General features: G+C 41.6%; 1 protein-coding gene across 2 annotated transcripts in view; it reads right to left on the minus strand.

Annotated features, from left to right (window-relative positions):
* UBE2E1 (ubiquitin conjugating enzyme E2 E1) overlaps positions 1-21352 on the minus strand; it is a 97808-nt gene that overhangs the window by 71931 nt on the left and 4525 nt on the right. For both annotated transcript variants that reach the window (XM_049871040.1, XM_049871041.1), the window contains exon 3: positions 20016-20066. In XM_049871040.1, coding sequence (XP_049726997.1) covers positions 20016-20066 — 51 coding nt within the window. The remainder of the gene's footprint in view (positions 1-20015; positions 20067-21352) is intronic.

The following is a 21352-nucleotide window of genomic DNA, read 5'->3' on the forward strand; positions in this document are numbered from 1 at the left end:
CTAGCCAAAACAAAGTTTTTCCTCAATCACACTTCCTGGATACACTACCTCACCTTTAAGGCTGCTACCCCTGGTATTTTGCTTCAATAAATGTTTCTTTCACCTTTCACCATTATACAAGTCCCCACTGGAAGGCAGCAAATACTTTTAGCAGGAAAAGCAGAGTCCTAAGAAACCCGAGAGCCAGAAAAAGTGGGTAGGATATGCATGTCCCACAGGTCATTAAAGGGTTAAACGAGTTCCCACATTTAAAGCTATTAGAACAGAATTAACCTACAGTAATTGGCCAACAGGAGTTAGCTGTTACTGTTTTTGTTGTTCCATTACCACCACCTCCCCAGTGGATCTAATGCTGTAGTATGCTGACTATTATAATGCTCCGTGACCACTCATCTGGCAAGGCACACTGTCTGCTGTATGACACACAGAAAGGAATGGCAAGGCCACTCGCCAGGCAGGAATATGTTCCATATTTAAGTGAGCGGACAACAGTTGTAAGAGAGAGAGAGAGCAGTGCCAGATTCTCCACAGCTCCAAGCATGACACTCTTGCCCCATAAGCTTCCACACAACCAAAGCCCCAAGCCTGCCTCCCCCTCAGCATTTACTCACACTTCTCTCCCTTCTGTGCTGTCCTCCTTTAAACTTAGGACTGCAATGTGTTTTTAGATTCAACGGATGACCTCAGCTTGCTAAAAAACACTCTACATCCCGACCATTATCTAAACATTACAACTCTTCATTATTTTGGTTTTTGTTTTTGTGTGTAGCGGGGAGAGGGCAAGAGATGGCAGCTACTGGCAGTTGTGAACCCTAAATCCATAACGCATAACAATTGAGATTCTCTCTACCCACCTTACAAGAAGACTTTATGTGAAGGGCTTAACATGAATTTGAATACCATCCTGAAAGGCTCGAGAAGCTACTTACAGTAAGCCTGGCCCAGAAATCAAGCACCTGAATTTAAGAAATCAAGGATTCTCAAGAACCAGGAAGTATTTTTTAAAAAAACATATGAACAGATTTTTTTCCCTAAAGATATTTTCTCAGCAAAAATACCTCTCAAGCTATTCTAGAGCCAAAATTCCAGGTGTCTAGTTAGCTAAGAAACAGAAAAGAGTGCTGGGAAAGAGGGGTGAGGAAGGGAAACACACAGCATGGCCATATTCTGACAACGCCAGGGCTTCTCTCCCCAGGAACTCAGGCCCAGCAGAGACAATCGATCCATGCTAATGGTCACAGACTCAAGGTTCTGGTGGCTTTTTGCTTTTCCTTTTTCTGCTTCTCTTTCAGAGGTTTTCCCAAAGTAGCAAACTAAGCCTGTGGGGGAGAACACCTAAGACCCTCTTTCTAACCCCAAGGCACGTGTCCTCTTCTTTCTCCTAGATCCCTTTTCTTTCTCTGTTCCTTTTTCCTTCACCATTTCTCATCAGCTCAGTTCAGGTCATTAAAAGGCTTCTACCTTTCCCTCCAATTCTCTGAATCTGTAAATCCTCCCACTTCAGCACTTCTTTCCCCCATTTCCTCTCAAGGAAGAGAAGAGGGAGAGACTTTTCCTCCAGCTATACCAATCCCAATCTGTAGTTTGTCAGGATCACTAGAAGGCTTTTATTTTTCCCCCATCCTCGATCATCTCTCCCCTCCTTCACTTTCATCGCTGCAAAGTGAGCCACTGTACTAATGGGCATGTCCCATATCCTTCAGGTGTGCTGGGTCAGGGAAATGACTGGAAATACTAGACTGGAAAATGAGACATAGCTAAGGAAACCACTGCAATCACACGATAAGGTTTGGATGAAAAGGAATTATGACAGAAATTACAAACAAACTTCAAGTGCAGGTTGCTACTGAGCCGTAATATGCAGTATCTTGCTCACTAGCTGTTTCATGTTACTTTTATGTAGGAAGCATCTATCATACTTTCCTATCTCCATCCAATCTAGTTCAGTTCTATGCACATACACGGACATACGCTGAATGCTCAGCTTATAAGTTCAGTCACACAAAATCTTTCAAGTCTCCTTTTCTGATGGTGACTGTTACCCTAAGATTTTATGAAAAACAGTAACTTACATCTTCCTATAATGCAGCCATTCCAATGCCTTTACCAGCAATTGCTTCAGTCAGCATTGGTAACTATCCAAATATGTTGTAAAACTGATATAAATTTTTAATTAAAAAAAAATTAAACCTTTTTAAAAATATTAAGAATGTTAAATTTATATAAAATAGCAAAAATGGGGTTTTATACCAAAGAATGATTAAGATTTATTTAGTGGATTCATTACTTCAACCTGACTATAATCTTTCTCAGTGATTGATGTTATCATCTAAAGAAATAAACTGATAACATTTGCACAACCACTACTAACCAAATACTACTGTACTGTAACTTGTTCCGGTAATTCATTCAAACTTTTTAGGCCTCTCTGGCGTTAGGCCCAAGAAATAAAAACAGAACAATCAGTTTAAAGAGCTTAGTCTCTTGGACTGGCAGACCCAACTGACCATAGCTGAATGTGACAAATGCTGTAAAGAGGTATGTATAAAGCGTCACGGGGTCACAGATGAGCAGGCTGAGCCATTTTTTTAAATCCGAGCTCTGGAGAATTAATAAGGATCAAAGTTGGGAGAGGGAACATCCTAGGACGTAGACTGAACACAGTAAGTTGTATCAGTTGCTGTCAAGTCAATTCTGACTCATGGCGACCCCCCGTGTGTGTCAGAGTAGAACTGCGACCCATAGGGCTTTCAATGGCTGATATTTCAGAAGCAGACTTTCTTCTAAGGAGCCTCTGGATGGACTCCAATCTCCAACCTTCCTGTGAGCAGCCAAGCATGGTCACCATGTGCACCACCAAGGGACTCCTAGTGAATTTATAGGATAGGAAGGATAACTATATGGGGACAGTAGACCGGGATCAGAGTACAAAGGGATTTCTACAGCACATCAACAATCCCAGGTGCTTAACTCTAGGGGCAATTAACCTGTTGCTGTCCATTCGATTCTGACTCAGAGTATCCCAGTAGACAGGGTAGAACTGTCCCACGGAATTTTCAAGGAGCGGCTGGTGGATTCGAGCTGCTGACCTTTTGCTTAGCAGCCAAGCTCTTAATCACTGTTCCATCAGGGCTTCTTAGGGGCAACTGGAGGCCTTAAATTTTTAAAAGGAATGTCGTGGTGATCATGGGTTTCTATGTCGGAAGACAAGTAGTGATGGATGGTCACTCTGATGAAACAATGTCAACGGCTAAACTGAAAGAAACCTGTCTTTTTTAATCTAAATACAGTGTTAAAAATAATCTAAACTCAGTGAAATTTAAACAGAAGGTTTATTCTGAGCAGTTATCCTATATGCATACAGGGAGGCCAATTTAATTGCAGAAAAAGCAAATGGCTAGATACAGTGAGGCGTACGAAGAGAACGGGAGGGAGAAATATCAAAGATCTGTCACTGGCTAATCTTAACACGACTGATTGAGCCCTGCCCTCCCCCTTTTACTGAGATCAACTAATACCAGGCTGGTCTCTAGCCCTCCACCTAGCCATATCTTTTGAAATTCAAAATTAGTAAACTTGGCTTCTAACACGAAAAAAAAGATTAGCAACTTTGGGTAAAAGAAAAGCCGCTGGAAGGATTAATTTCTGGAATTTCTTTATAGTGTATATTTGGTTCTGTAGGTGAGAAAATCTTAAAATCATAGTAAGATGTCTGGTAATTTTTCTCTTTGAACAAAATTTAACAGGCAATAACTCAAAGTGAGGTCTACAATTCACAGAGCTACTACAACAGGTAATAGAGCACAATGGTTAGACATTCAAGGCTTTGAAGATGCCCTAAATACCAGCTTCACCCCTTAAAGCACCAAATGACCTTGGGCAAGCTATATAACCATTTTATGCTTCTCTTTCTTCCTCAGTAAAATGAGAATAACAACCGTATTGACATACTTCAGAAAGCTATCAATATTATTTTTTATTCTATTTTTAGAATCTTCACAACACAGAATATAAAGCAAAAAGAAGCTAAGATTTGTATGGTAAGTCTGAAGAGTTGTCCAGAATATTATAAATCAGACTTCCTACTGTTCCTTAAAACAAAACGAAGAAAAAAATTTTTTAACCTTATTTTGTATAAAATGAATACCCAAAATACCAGACACACTCATTTATATCATTTTAAAATATAGCCACCAAAATTCATTTCAAAGTCAAATATAAATTACTTGCGGTCTTTCCGTATTTTGGGTTATTTTTTAATTATTGGTATTACTGTCCCTCTTGGAGCAAATAAATGCCTGCATTGAAATTCTGTCTCTTCAAGAATTTTGAATGGTATGTGTAACCTTTCTATACCGGTTAAGTGAAAAAAAAAAAAAAAAACTGTTCTGAGCCACTGATTAGCTGGGTGGAGGAGAGGGTCATGAGAAACTGCTCCTTCGGTTTCTTCCGTAAGAAGTGATACGTAATTCCTTATCAACGTAACCCCAAAACCTCTTGTAACAGTTTATTAAGATATGTTGGAATTACACTTTATAAGTCACTTCTGTGTCATATAAACATATCAAAAGAATTCAGTAACTGAAGTTTCATATACACACTCAAGAATTACTGTATCACTAAGCCAATCTATTTATTCACCTTATCGGCTGTTTTTGGCCTAAATGTCCCCTTTAGATTAAATATTTCAGCTATCATAACTAAAAAACTATGGCAAAATTATTACTCCACTGAAGCGTCGTACCAAATCAAGGAAGCTGGAAAGGCGTGCTCTCCACCGAGTCACATCAGGCGGATTCAGGGCTTCACACTGTATAGACAAATCTTTTGAGTACCACTAGGAACCAAGCGGGGACTGGTGGAAGATGTAGCAAGCTGCCTCCCAGACTGCTTACTTCCAAGCTAACCAACTCTCCTAGCTTTCCACCTATCTCACTGGTTGTTCTTGCTCTGACAAGGTAGAAGGCCAACCTCTTGATGCTCCTCTACCGCCAGATGCCAGCTGTCTTCACTCCAGATGGACAGTTAGGGACACAGGCAAGCAGGTCACACAGACAGCTAAGGAGGTGTTTGCTATGTACGTATCACAATCGTTTACATTTCCATCCAATCTTCCGTCAAGACAGACTGGGTACTGCTGTACTTCCTTTCACGGGTTGAGACACAAATTTTGAGTAGCCATGTCTTGATTTTTAGTAAAATTTTACTTCTAGACGTACTGGAACTGTACATAAGGTAATGTCAATGACCCATACATAATGCAAAAATAATAATGGTAATAAAATTTATAAGGAGTAACTCCATAATCTCTATAAGGTGGAAGTTTTATGTGATGTATTATTGAAGTAGAGGCCGACTCTGGTAGTGCATCACCCTTCTACTTAAAACTCTCCAATGGCTTTCTACTGCAATTTAAGAACAAACACTGACCCCTGCCTACCTCATTTCCTACCACTCTCGCCCTCACTATGTCCAGCCACACTGGCTTTCCTCAGCTCAGCATCTTTCTATTTGTTGTTCTTCAGGCTAAAATGCCCTTCTCATAGCTGGATCCTTGTCATCATTCGCGGCGATCTCCCCAAATGGCACCTACCAACACCCCAACCTTCCCAATCCTCTATACGCTACGGCCCTGCTTTGTTTTCTTAGTGCTTTTGTCTGCAATAACTCCCGTATATTTGTTTCTTGTATTGTCCATCTCCCTCCCTCCATATAAATGTAATCTCCATGACAGCAGGGACACTGTGAGGAGCAGCTGGTTATTGCTGTATCCTAAGTCAAAGGGCCACACAACAGAATAGCCAGCACAGACTCAGACCAAAGTACTGGTTGTGTGGTCAGTGATTTTCACTGCTCCGCCTGCATCACGGTGAACAGGCAGAGGAGGCGGCAGGGTAAGACACGTGGGAGGCTCCATTCACCTCCCTGGAGTCACTGACAGCCCTGCCAGGGTTGCAAAACTAGGAGTAAGATTTAACTGGAAAAAGCAAAAATCTGCTATTAGAACAGTTAATTCTCATGATCCAAATGATGCAGGTTTCATATATTACATGTTTTAAAAACTCATTCAAGGAACTTAACTAATAATCACATTAATTACATTAGGTTTGGTAAATACTTGTTGAGGAATAAATCCTATCCCCGAAGTTGAACAAAAAAACCCACTGCCGTCGAGTCGATTCTGACTCATAGCGACCATTCATACATACTCTGGGTACACACAATCCTATCTTCTCCTTGAAGAGTATCACAGACTATCAGTTTTAGGTCTCAAGTGAGCATGTCCAGAAGAAAATGTCGGAAAAAACATAACCCAACTGGCTCTCCCTTTTTTTTTCTCCTTGAAGGGGGTAGGAAGGGCAGGGAGCACACCAGGGTGAGAGAAAGCCAGAAATGCACGTGTGAACTGACAAGGATTTCAACCCGAAAGGAAACTGCAAATTAAGCTTGCAATAATGCCATTAGGTACATACTGAGAGTCAACTTAGCCCATTAAACAGCAAGACAGCATTTCTTTTTATGTACCTTCAGGTCAAATGACAATGAGTAATGTTACCATCCTCAAACCTAGCACTACATTACGGGCTTGAGCGATGGCAGAGAAGCTTGGAAACGGAACTGGAAGACAACTGCCCTGGAGGGGCTTCCTACCAGGGTGGGAAGTTTAAATCTTTGGAAGAAAATGAAAGTTGGACTATAACAAACCACTATGTGTAGAAAGGCTTCTAGAGTGGCTCTGGAAAATAAAGAGAACAGAAAGGGAGACACAGTCAGTACCAGCCACCTGGTGACAGAAAGGAGAGAATGGACAAAACAATTTACTGTTACTTTCTCTCTGCTAAGTCACCACTTCATAGGATGCTCACTTTTTTTTCCTCACAAATTCATTATTAATATACACCTCACATTAAACAAGGCACAGAGACAGAGAAAGGGGGCATCCAGTCCTTCCCAGTTGCAAAATTTCCATAACAGAAATAAATTTAGGCTCCAAGATTTTAATGGCTTTTTACTTTTTCCACAAATGACTGTATGAACATGCATTTTAACTTGCAGGTACTACAATAGACAATTTCCCTCCAATATTTATAAATGTAAACAGTCACAGTGAAATTGAGAAGAAGAAATCCTTACATCTACAGGGTCCAGTAGTATGGCTGGAGAGAATGGAAACAGCTTCAAATTTCAGTTCTAACAAGAGCTGTATCCTGGACATGTGACACTTCGGGATTGGTCCATATCACTCGACAGTGTTTAGTATGTAACAAATACACTTTGGATGTGAAAACATCTCAGGATACTAAGCTCCAAAGAAGTTTTCTGGAGGGCTACTACCAGTCTCAGAGAAAAATAAAGCTATGCATTCTGAGGACTTTCACAGAGAAGGTTACTCAGAAAAATGAACAAGGTCAGTGCAGTATCCCTGGGTGGTACAAATGGTTAATATGTTAAACTAAAGGCTGGAGGTTCGAGTCCAGCCAGAGGCACCTCAGAAGAAAGACCTGGCAATCTACTTCCGAAAAAAATCAGCCATCGAGAACACTATTCAGAACAGTTCTCTCCTGACACACGTGGGGTCACCCTGAGTTGGAACCGACAACAGCAACTGGTTTGGTTTAGCATACGATACTGCTAACTTTACTGCTGTTCTCAGTACACACATTACCGTAATCCTTTAACATATTTACTTAATATGTTTTGAAATATTTACTTAAGTTAGAGAAAATTCTCTTTCATGTTTATTAAAAAAAAAAAAAAATCCCGCTGGGTGCTTGTAATAAAACAAATGTTTTCTTTTAGGGTCTTTCAGGTATACCAATTCAGCAATTTCTTTTTCTTTAGAATAAATGTGTTCTAGTGAAGTCTGCTAAGAAATAAATTTTTATAAAGTCAGTTCCAATAAATTACGTTTAGAAATTGAGATGTACTCCCATAGAAGAGGAAGGGCTGTGAGCAGTGATAGGAGAAATTTAAATTATTTGGGAAGCAAAGTTCCTATGTAGCCAAAACTTGTGGTTCCATAGGTTGACATCTGCTTTACCCTGGCAGTACCTAACGTTTGTGTTCCAAAGAATACTCCCTGGATTAAAAGAATGTCTCCAATCCTGAAATTTCCTTAGTTCTACCCTCAGTGCTCCCAGGGCTTCTGCTACCCCTTTTCCCTGACGTTGTAGTCACCATTTTGCCCAAGCAACATGCTCCACTAGCTGCCTACACCTCCCCATAACTTCCAGAACCAGAATTCAAGTCAGAAACTTCAAGCCATGCAAATAAAATCAAATTCCCTATTTAAAAATGATGTCAAAGTTATCTGCAATAAAAAATTATTTTTATAATTTCTCCTCCAAATACTTAGTGACTGTAAAGGGATAGTGGAAGATGGCCTCCAATTGTCTGAATATGTGAAAAGTATCAACCATAATCCAGAGAACCCACTTCCACTTCTAAGCAAAGTTAATTTCAATAAAACATACTATATCTTTGAGACTGTTAAAAACGTAGACCATGACTGATAATTTTTGTGATATGAATAAAAAGATACCAGCTAGTTCACTTAGGCGACCATCTGGCTGTCAGTGGCTTGTATGTTGCTTTGATGCAGGAACTACGCCACCAGTATTTCAAATACCAGCAAGGTCACCCATGGTGGACAGGTGTCAGCGGAACTTCCAGACTAAAAGATAGGCTAGCAAGAAAGGCCTAGCGATCTGCTCCCAAAAATTAGCCAATGAAAACCTAACGGATCACAACAGAACACGCAAACACTGTCCGACTCACTTGCTTTGGATATATCACCTGGAGGCATCCATCGTTAGAGGAGGACATCAAGTTTGGTGAAGGAGAGCGCCTACGAGGGCATGGAGACCGTTGGTGAGATGCACGGGCACAAGAGCCCCAACATGGACTTGAACATGCTGGTGACTGTGAGGATAACACAGGACCAGGCAACTTTTCCTTCTGTCCTATGTAAAGTCACCATGAGTCAGAGTCAGAGCTCCAACCTGCACTCTGTTAAAAGCAAACATGTGCACCCACTCATTCTAGTACATTTACTAGTTAAAACAGAGTCCAAAAGGTCAATGCAAATCAAAGCATGTAAAAATGTTTAAAAGGATGACAGCAGCAATTTACTGATTTTCCAATTTACAAACTGCCCAGTATTTCAAACTAAGCCCTGCAAAAGGGACTCACCAAGTTGTAGTATATGAACTCAGCACTGTAACTTTATGATATCCACACTGCGATGTTAGTCATAAAGATCACAAGGGATTTGAACCTAATAAAGCAGAGGCTTACTTTTTTTTTTTTTTTGGTGGAGGGAGGGAGAAGGAAATCACACACACACAAAAATCCTTCAGGAATGCTAGACCTCCCCAGAAAAATAATAGAAATGTTAAAAACTCTGCCCCAAAGTGTAAAAGTGAGATAATACCAAATCACATCCCTGGTTAAATACAGGGAACTCTCCTAACTGCGAAGAGTAATGCAAATAAACATCTATTCCTTCTTAACAAACATTACCCCCATGTTGTATTCCCCCCACCCCCATATTGTGAAAGTCACCAACAGACTTCAAATTGTATAACCAAGAGTCCTCATCTTTTTCTACCTCATGGCATCATTTCTCAGTTTCTGATCCCTCTACCTCAAAAGATTCTTCACTCACTGCTTTCTGACACCACACTCTCTTGATTTTACTCCTCTCTCTCCTAGTCTACACAACCCCTAAGTGCCAGAGGCCCAAATCTCTCCAGCCTGGGCCCTCTTCTCACCAGTCTTTCCTCTCCAGGTGAGCTAGAGGCATTCTGAATACATTCAAAAGCCTCCATGTGCTGACGACTTCCAAATGCATATGTATCTTGAGCTCAAAATACTTTTCTGAGCTCCAATTCACCTGTATCTAACTTCTTTCTGACACCTTCGTTTGGGTGCCTCACGGGTACCTATCTCAAACTTAACACATCCAAAGAAGACCCATGTTCCGCCTTGCCTTCACCACAGTGCGCGCGCGCACGCACGCGCGCACACACGCACGCACACGCACACGCACACACGCACACACACACACACACCCCCTCCCCGGTCCTACTGCAGTCTCCCCCATAGTCAGAAAAAGGAACAAGTCCAAAGCAGTATCATATACTAGTAAAAAAAAAAAAAAAAAAACCCACTCTGCCAACGAGTCGATTCCGACTCATAGCGACCCTATAGGACATACTAGTAAGTAGTAGTAAATGATATTGCTAGCTTTACTAACAGTATACACATTACTATAGTCGCTTAATGTACATTCGCTTAGAAATATTTATTTAGGTTAGAGGAAAGTTACCATCATCTACTTGATTTGCTAAGACCACAGAAGCTCAGCATCCTCGTTTCTTTCCCTCATATTCCACACGCACTCCATCAGCAGGTCCAGGTGTGCTAACACCATCTCCGCCGCCACCACCTCAATCCTAGCTGCCATCACCACTTACCTGGAATACAGCAATATTCCAGAGTCTCCCTTTTTCCACTCTTGCCTTCCCCTAAACTATTTTCCGCACAGCAGGAAAGGTGGGAAGAGCCTTTAAAAATATTCCTGAGATAATGTCACTTCCTTGCTTCAAAACCTTTAATGGCTTCCCGTTGTTCTTAGAAAGAAATACAAATCTCTACCATTGTTTACTTGACCCTGCATCCCTTGCTATTTCCTTTCTTCTCATCATCCAGGTCTTTGCCTAAATGTGTTTTTAGGGAGGCCGTCTCTAAGTGACCCCTCTAATTATTCTCCATCACTGCACCCTGTGAATTTCTTTCCTACTAGCCAGCACAGCTGGTAGTTACTCAGCTCTTTTATTTCGTTGCTGTCTGTGTGACCTGCTAAAATTCAAGTTCCACTGGTCGGAGGCCAGGTGTGTTTTAGTCAGACACACAGCAGTGCTTGGCACAGCACTCGCGGTATTTTAAATGAATGGATGTGATCTGACCTATGGATGCTGCATTCACTCCTGTGCAACACTGCTTCCTGATTATAGTCCTAACTTCTTAGGCTGCGTCATAGCTAAACTTTCCCCCCAGGTGAGGTCACTCCGAGCTGTTCCATCTTGATGCCTGAACGTGTGCTTCAGTGCCTTTTTTGTGCAACTTCCTAGAGTTCCTAACACATCAACATTCCATCTATCAACTCAGATAACGCCCAACATCCTGGTATTACAGCTTAAACATCCAAGGTCCTGATATTACAACGTAGAAGTCCAACGTTCTGGTATTACAACTTACACGTCCCATGTCTTCGTATTGCAGACCCTACTGGGACCGTTCCCTTGATTATTACTATCTAAGATTTAGTACTAAGGTCACTACAGGCAAGTCAGGCGTGACATCCGTGGCAATGCTATATAAGAACAATCCTTTACTTTGGCCTGGCATTTCACTTGGTCATGTTCTTTAGGAAAGGAGAGAGAATTCTGTTTTTGACTACTTTGTTAACTAACGCATTAGTGGATAGTATGTTGCCCAGGTGGCAAAATTCAGCGACAGCTTTCGAGTATGTGCTTACGAAAATCTTTGGCTTTCTGGAGGACTTTCCCGACTGGCCTTCTGCAGGTTTATCATTCATGTAGTGTGGCATGGGCTCTGCAGAGCAATCCTTAGTCACTTGTATCTATGTTTGAAGAGAAGAGCCATTAGCACACAGCAGTTCCTGGATTAGCGTTCTCAAGCAAGGGGCTTTGATGAGCTTCTTAGCCTATAGAGTAGGAAGTTTCCCAGAGGATTAGAAGCATACTCTGCCACCAGTTACTAGGTCTTTTGTTTCACTTTAGAGCACAGCTGTATAAGAGAGGCTGAATCATGAAATGGGCTTATTATGAAACCCTGTTCCACTCCACTGGTGATGGGGAATGTGTCAGATGTCTCAGCTGGGTGCCAGAGTCTCTAACATAGCCAACTATCTGGAATAGCTTTAGGACTCTGGGGAACTTCTCCAGGAAGACCAATCTACTTAGCACCCCCAGATCCATGTTCACTTGTTGGCAGAGATCTTATAAAGTCAAAACATGCAAACCAGAGGTACTGGTATTTTCTTTATACATTTCCTCACCAGCCTGCAGCATCTTTGTATCACATGAAGTCCAGAGAGCTCCTCTGTGATTCCAGGGAGGTAAAAATTGCCAAAACTGTTTGGGTGCCAAATGAGAAAGACTGCCAGCAATGGACAGCTGTCAAATGCCACAGCAATTTCTCTGGCTCTTTCCATTATTTTCTAAAGAGGATAATGAAGATGTTCTATTAAACTATTAGATTCAAATTAGGTCTGTTTGTGTTTTAATTTAACAAATATGTATTGCTTATCCACCCTTCCTTGGACACCATGAGGGGGCAAAGATATGTTCCTGCTCTCAAGGCACTTAAAGTCTACTGGGAATGAATCAACCAAGTTAACACTAGCGACAGATATGGCTTCTTTTCAGCTCTATACATGGCTTCAATCCAGTTCATTTGGTTCAAACCCCTGCCAAGAATTTGCATTTCCACCCCAAATACACTGAGGCAGAATCTACCGTTTAACAAGATCTCCAGGTGATTCTTCTGTATAATAAACTTTGAGAACCACTGCTCTATTAGTGGTTCTCAGAACTGGTCCCTAACCAACAGCATTAGCGTGGCCTGGGAACTTGTCAGAAACGCAAATGCTCAGCAGGGGTTGGAAGCCCTGGTTCTATACAAGGAGCTGGGGTGCTACTCAAGCACCAAAAATGCTTCTTATCTTCTAGCAAATGGTCACTCTGTCAGAGTTCCACGCTATCAGCCTTTCTAAACAGATGTTCTCCACTGGTGACCTCAATGCCCTCTTCTACCTCCTTCTCTAAGATCAAGTTTAAAAAACATTAACTCTGTTCTCTTGCATTTTTACTCTCTCCTGTCTACTTGCTGCTGCTTCTCAGCCTACAAACACCAAACCACCAAACTCACTGCCATCAAGTAATACTCATAAATTCTTACACTTTAAAGCTCAAAGAGAAACGTTTACTGGTGTCCCCTAGGGCTTTCACAACCTTGTGACTCTCATCCTATTTCTCTGCTTCTTCCTTCTATAGGTCCTCTTCATTTTTCCGCCCCTTCATGTGCAGGCATCCCAAAGAGTGTGATTCTCAATCCTCCTCTTCCCTTAGGCAATCTCATGTACTCTTCCTATCACCGAAACTTTTAAATCTGATGTGGACTCCCAAAGCCAGGTCCAGAATCAGCTGAACATCTGTTATTGTTATTAGGTGCCGTCAAGTCCATTTTCAACTCAAAGCCACCCCCCATGTGACAGAGTAGAAATGCCCCGTAGGATTCCCTAGGCTATGATCTTTATGGGAACAGATCACTGTATCTTCTGCAGAGCTGCTGGATGAGTTTAAACCATCAACCTATTGGTTAGCTGTCAAGCACTTAACCATCGCGTTACCAGGACTCCTTCTATGTCTCACTAACCAAATCAAACCCACTGCTGTACAGTAGATTCCGACTCATAGCAACCCTATAGGACAGGGTAGAACTACCCCATAGAGTTTCCAAGGAGCACCTGGCAGATCTGAACTGCTGCCCTCTTGGTTAGTAGCCATAGCACTTAACCACTCCACCACCAGGGTTTCCATGTCTCACTAGCACACCTCAAATTCAGTGGGTTTAAAACCTGAACACACTGAAGTGTACGATGCTTGGGGCTTACCTACTTTCCAAAGATTCAACAAAATGAATATGCAGAGACCAAAGAGACAAAGCAAACACAGTGAAATTTTAAAAGAGTTGGTGAACCTAGGTGAAGGGTGAGTATTCACTGTACTTACTACTATTCTTTCAATTCCTCTAAAACTTTGAAATTTTTCAAAATAAGAAGTTGTGGGGGGAAGACATGTAGGGTCAGGATCAAAGACAGAAGCAATGGTCCTTACCTTTCAGGAAGTTTCTAACTACTTCTCTAATATTATCTAAAATTAAGACAGGTAGATCTGACATTATTGATTAATAAATTCAAATGTATAATCAAATTATAAATATTTACTGAAGGCCTACTAAGTGGCAACAATATGCTAAGCACTGTATAAGATCAACAAAACAATTAAGCTGCTTTTTAACACGGGGTGGTGGGGGGGGGAGGTAATAAACCTCTCTGCCTCCTGAAAAACAGCTCATATTCCTACCATATCCACTTCTACTAATGTCATCGCCATCTCCAACATCCAAAACAACTTTTACTTCCTTTTAAGTCCCCCCCTAAATAATAAGTGGTCAAGCTCTCTGGATTCTACTGCCTTTCGCCTCTCTCTTTTCTCTATTCTGATGACCACCACCTGTACCTAAGGCTCATCTAACCTCCCTCCCATGTGGCCCACTGCAACACTCTCAAGTCTCCTGGTTCCCACTGTGCTCTAATTAATCCTTGCTTTGTCTCTATCCTGATGCTCAGCTATAATTATTACATTCCCTGCTCAAAAGGCTTCACTGATTCTCCAGTATCAGTAAAACAAAATTCAAAGCCCCAGTGCCTGACACTGAGAAACACAAGCTCCATCTCCTTCTATTTATTCACCCACTAGTATCTTACTCTTCAGTCGCAGGTTTATTCACTATTGTTGAACAGTCCCCTCTACCTTCCTTCTGCTATGTCTTTACTCAGTGATGTCCCTTTACTACCCTTCACTACCCTTCTTTTCGCCTCCTCCATGAAGCCTTCCCGGATCACTAATTGGCTCCAGTTACAACCCCTCACACCCAGGTCAAAATAATCTCTCCCATCTCGGAACCTTTATAACATGTTATTTGCATTTATTACTTTCCAAATAACAGTCACACTTTGGGTGCATTTCTTACTGCCCTTGCTAGAGTATGAACTCCCTGAAGGCAGTGTTCATGCCTACCAGGCACTCAAGGTTTGTGACAGGAATCTACCATCAGCATCCTTTTCAAGAATCACTAAAAACTGTGCAGTGCTGCTTGCTAAGCTTTAAGCATTGTTCTCAAATTACTGACAGCAATATCTTAACACAGTACAGGGTTACAACTCAAGGCACACGGTCTTCTGGTCAACAACAGCCATGAGAGTTCTACACATTTGGGAACCAATTCACTTCTGGCTAAGATTGCTTCCTTCCTACCCAATCAGGCCACAAGTGATGATCCGATTCCCAGGAACCTGACCTGGAGCCATCTAGATGGTCTGAGTGCTATTTTAACGGTGCTGCCACTTCAGTCTCCTGGTTCTATTTTGCAGCATTGCCTTCACATGCATAAAGGCATATATTCTGCAGTGGTAACACTCCAGATGAAAAGTACAGTAGGCAATCATGCAGACATTTAAGTCATATTTATGACCCTAGAGCACTCAGGAAGGGCCTGGTGGTGCAGTGGTTAAGTGCTCAGCTGCTAACCAAAAGGTCGGTGGCTCAAACCCATCAGCCACTCTGCAGGAGAAAGATGTGGCAATCTGCTTCCGCAAAGATTACAGCCTTGGAAACCCGATGGGGCAGTTCTACTGTGTCCCATAGGGTCACTGTGAGTCATAATTGACTTGATGTCACACAACAATGACAGCGTGTTTAGTAACATCAGATGAATAAAAGGTATATAAAACGAAGGATCTTTTTCAGCAGGTAACATGATATGGAGTTTTGTTAAGAATGACTTGGAACGGCAGTGAGATGGATTGACAGTGAACTCAAACCTCCCAACAATCATGAAGATGGCACAGGACCAGGCAATGCTTCGTTCTATTATACATAAGGACACTGTGAGTCAGAGCCAACTTGACGGGAACAACTTCAGATGAATCCATTTCTTATGCCCATGCAACCACTTAAAACCTACTGAACTTTCCTGTTGGGAGGAAAGGATCCCTTCCTTCTAACCCAGGTTAGCAGCATAGGACTTCTAAACCGACATCTCAGTCTCACCACCAATCCTAGGAGGTTTAGTAAAGCCAGGGAACTACAACAATGTAAATGCACAGGACCTATCTGGACAGATGCACACCAAGTGTTCACTTGGAGCATCTCTGAGCAGGAAGCAGGACTGAAGAGATCACTTTCTATCCCACAAACTTCTGCATCCGGATTTTTCAAAAACAGGCATTCCTATGTTATTGAGTAACGGCTTAAAACTGTTATCTAAAATACAAGCGACAAAAGGCAACGTTAGTAAGAAAGATGAGCTATTAAAAAGAATCCAGATGGAAAAATTCGGAATGGTGAATGGTGATGGTTGAACAATGTGATGAAATATTTAATGTCGCTAAATAGTACATGTCAAGATTGCTGAAATGGCAAATGTTACCTATATATTTACCACACATACGCAAAAATATATAAGAAAAAGAGACTAAGCAAGAAAGAAACATTTCTAATAATACCACCATCTAACACATACAGAAAACCCTAATCTCATTTGAACTTCACAATACTCTGAGACAAGAAAAGCCAGGTATTAGGCCCTTTTAGTAGGTAAGGAAAAAGGCTGAGAAAATTTAACCTCTCAATCTCATTATTTTTTTTTTTTAAATGCTCTTCACTTTTGCCATTAAATCCACTTCTACAAGTGAAACTTCGCTGTCAAACTTTAAAACCAACTGTATCTGATTACATGATATACAGTGAAACCTGTAAAAGGCAGAAACCTGTCAGAGAAGGAAAATGCAAGTATTTTCCACCAATAGACAGTGACAGAAAAGCGGTAAGACTGCACCCTGTCAAAGGCAGAAAACTTCCAAGACCCAGAAAAACAAGGCAGTTACAGCTCTCACAGGTTTCATTGTTGTTCTCCCAGAAAAATTAAAAACTTCAAAAAAAATTTCAGGAAACAAAAATAATGGTCAAAATATAATAAAGTTAAATGAAACAAAAACTTTTTTATTCTCCCTCATGCTGGAAATGTGTAATGACTTCTCAAAGACATTCGATCCTAATATAGCACCCCCCGCCACAAAAAACCCTGAATTTTTAAGTGTCAAGTCACTCTATGAGTAGTTCACTCACACTACAAATGTATCCATTATAAAAAATCTGAAATTTAAAAGCCTTGGACAAAATATGTCATTTATGACACACAGATGTACTATCTACAGACATCTATATGTCTACAGGCCAATGATACAGCTATAACTAGTTGATTTAGCAAAGCTTGAGCTGTGGGCTATAAATAACAGCTGCAAAACCAACTCTAGTGGCCCAGAGTTCACCAGCTATCTATAAAGCATAATTTTACAATCCAAGATAGGGCATGCTTTAGGGAATCATAACATTAGTTTATATGTATATGTGTGTGTGTTCTTCCTAACAGTCAAAACAGTATGGGGGAAGACACCTAATCTAACGCACAATCAGTCAGGAGACTATTTCATCTGTACATATGTATATAGTTCACAGATAACAAAAAGATTTTTATTTCTATGGCAATATAAAGTAGTTTTTAAATATTCACTTAAATACTTTTGACCTATTCATTGAATATATTCTCTATTTTATTCTAAAAAAAAATCCATTCAACATAATATACAACATTAAAGATTTAACCTTGTTACCTATGTTTTCATGCAATATAATATTTAGCCATTGCATTTCCCACAAAATGCTGAAGTTCAGTAACTTCAAGTCTAAGTATTTTTGCCAAGTGCTAAAATCAGTGTATCTTTGACGCAATCCCCCAACTACTCTGCAATAATCAACCATTTATTGAGAGGTTTCTTTGTGCCAGGTGCTAAACATTAATAAAGTTCTGTGTTTAAATTTAAAACCACACACAATACCGACTGAAGAAAGGAAGTCCTACAAGGGATTAACACATAAGATACGTTAATAGAAAACCAATAATTTAACTCATTGAAAATCTAATTTATAGCTGATGAAATCACAATTTCGGTAAGAACCAAACTATGAAGCTCTCATGCTGCGGGTAGAAAAATGGTATAAAAATATGAACATGCATGCATTTAAGATAGCATTTAAGTCACACATTTTCAGTGGAAACTAGCTTCAAAAAGGATCTCCAAACTAAGCTATCCACTTCCATCGCGAACAATAAAGAACATACAAAAATTAAATAATTCAATCCCATAAGATACCAACACAAAACATATTGGGGCTACTACATAACACGGAGACAGTAACACTGGTAAGCCAACCAAAAGCAGAAACTCTAATTTGCATTACTTAAACAGCCTGACTGGAAAATGCCTTCAGAAAATAAATCGGTATTTTTAAAAGACAACATAATATACATTCTTGTAAAATAAAGATGCCAAACATATTGGGATTTTTTTAATGGAAGAGATTTTTCTCAAAATGCTTATGTACATCAAGGTTTTACTGTGCTCTCCTCCCCAACAGCCATCAAGGTTGGTGCTTCCCCAGACCACAGATAACGTTCAAGGGTTTCACCTTGATGGGGTAACTAAGACACGGGCTCAGCAGCTCACGTCTCTAACATATGAGCTGAGATAAAATGGTACTCATCCTATTTTTTCAAAATCATTAACCCCGTGAAAACCTTCCAAAATTGTTTACAACTTTAAATCCGATTACACTCATTCACAAGAACGCCATTATACATTTTAATAAATGTTATTGGTTTTGAAACTGTGCTTTAAAACCTTTATAATCTGGTCAGCCAAGTCCATCTGAACTCACAAGAGACACATGGAAGAGAGACACAATACCAAACAGGGGCAATAACTACACAGCACAGATCTACCAAGGGGAATGTCCGTGGATTCAACACAAACAACCAAGAGAAACTATAGGTTACCAGGCTTCCAAGGGAACAACTGTTCCATTAAAATAAAAAATATCATAGACCAAAGCCTAACCCACTTTCTCAACAATCTGAAAAGATTTGCATTACCCAAGAAAGATAGCTTCAAGAATGATTACAAACAGTATGTTTCAAACTCACAATGTCTTTCCTTAAAAAACAGGGCAAAGTTTCACCAAAAAGTATCCTGCCCCCAATTAACCCCTTTAAAACATATGTAACCAAAATCGTCATTTTAAAGTTTGCATTTGATCCACTAACTGTAGTTTGGAAAGTTGAGTGTTAATGAGCAAAATATTTCATTTAGCTTGTCGACCCAAATATTTTCATGTTTATCTTCAATTGTGTATGACCACTCAATATTTTGTCTGTAACCTCTACCTTAAGCTATAAATTTAAAACACTTCTGAAATCTCACGGACCATTCCAATGCCAATCCTATACGCTAAGAATTAAATGTTCTATGTAATTTTTAAATTATGGGAACTACGGAATTGCACAATCTCCCTTAAATAGATAGCTCCTTCCTCCACCGACCATTGATTTTGTAAAGTGATCGAGTCATCCACCTTGGCTCATTGGTAGCAAAATGGCTATTCTAAATAAATCAGATGACCAACAAACCCTTTAAAAGCTGTTTTCAAATTGCTTTGAAACTGAAACACACAGACATATACAATTTGGATGAAAAACACACCCATGGAAGAGCTTAAATCTGTAAAATAATTTAAAACAAAACCTTTCTATCCAAGCCACAAATTATTCCCTACTTTAGTCTGCCAAAAACTCAACACAAATTTATATACATTGGAATAAGTTTAAAGATCCAGCGTCTGATTCAACTCTAACTCTAGAAGAGCTGGAGTTAGAGATTAATACGGCAAAGCAGTTTTCCAAACCAAAATGTACCAGAGCCTCTAAAAGCTTTTATACCATCCTCAATAAGTTAAAGATCCACAATTAGAAAAAAGTACACCTTTAAATTTATTTTACAATTTTGATTCATACATATCTAAGTGGCCACTCCAAACAAATCCGTTACTTCACCGTAGTACTGAGCTTGCCAGAGATTCATCAAAACATACTTGGGTTAATAACTTCAACTGTTAACTTGATGTTAGCACCAAAACAAGTATCAACCAAAAGAACAAAAGCAAAGGTTTACAGTAAAAAAAAAAAAAAAAAACCGAAGATAAAGGTTAGAGGAACTTTAAAAAGAGAAAATTGTAAAAGAAGCTCACCTGCAGTTAGGTGGAGGGTCTAAAGTGATGTCCGCCAGTTCCTTCTGAATCCTGGAGTTGGGAGAGAGAGACAGGGAAGCATTAGGACGTTGGGAGCCTCCCACCTCTAACGTATAGGTCTGGCAGAGAAACTTAACCCCTGCAGAGAAACACTTTTTCACAGAGGCAGTGAGCAGGCGGGCTGAGTTTCTTGTTATTATCTGCATGTTTGGGTTCGAATCCTGCCTGGCACACTGAGGCCGTCTATTCCTTGGGGTTCGCCATTTGGGGAATAACTAAAGTTTCTCACTTGAGGACTGATTTCCTGAACTGTATTAGGTGTCGCGGCACGTTCATCCTTCCCCTGCACCCCTGGACGGAGGGGTCAGAGCCGGGGCGGGGGGCGGACGCGACTGCTTCCGGCCTCTCCCTGCCCCTCGGGGCCCGCGGGGGCCAGGCTTGCAGCCCCGGATGCCCCACTCCCACCCCGGCGGAACGGTCCCAGGCTGAGGGTCCCAAGACCGGCCCCTCCGCGTCCTCGGTGAGGAAGCCAACATGGCCGCTCCCCGCGCGGCCCCTCGGGCCCTGACTGACCTGCCCACCGTCGCGGGGGGCCGGGTGGGCCTAGCACACAGGGGGACCCTCCCAGGCGGCCACTCTGCCGGCTTCCGCGGCCGCCTCCCCGCCCGCCCCGCGCGCGCCCGACGGTTCGGGCCGCGCGCACGGGGCCGCGCGGGTGAAGTTGCGGGCCGGGGAGCGGGTGCCCGCCGAGGGCCGCCCTGCAACCTCCAAGCTCGCTGTCCATCGCGCCCCGGGACGCCCAGCCCCGAGGCCGAGCGCGAGGCCGGGACGCGAACTTCCCCATCCGCCCCTCCAGCAAGGCCGGTCCCCAGTACCGGCCCGCACAGGTGCACCGGGCCGCGGCCTCCGCCCTACACGTTTGCTCTGACTCCTCACCCACCTTTCCGGACCTGCTTTTTCCCAGGCGTCCTCAGTTTCCCTTGAGTCGGCCCCCATCCTCCACGGTTTCCCCTCCATCCCACACTGGACAGCCCCCCAGGCCCAGTTTTCTCCCTCCACACCAACCTTGCATTTCACAAAGAGGTCCACCCCCCACTCCTAGGCCGAAGCCTCCACGCAGCTGACACCAAGCCCTGGCCCCCTGGCCTTTGTCTTCTGCTAACCTAGGTGCTAGAGCATCCAGACATACAACAAAGTTGGGGCCCTTGAAGCTTCTTCCACCTTCCAAACAGTGCCTTCTATTTTTATAACCTTTCCTCCTCCTACCATATAACGCCCTAAGGGCTATGGTACAACTTAAAAATCTCAGAGGCAGCTCTGTAGTAAAAAACTAAACA

Source organism: Elephas maximus, chromosome 27 (assembly GCF_024166365.1).
Source record: "Elephas maximus indicus isolate mEleMax1 chromosome 27, mEleMax1 primary haplotype, whole genome shotgun sequence".
Lineage (NCBI taxonomy): Eukaryota > Metazoa > Chordata > Mammalia > Proboscidea > Elephantidae > Elephas > Elephas maximus.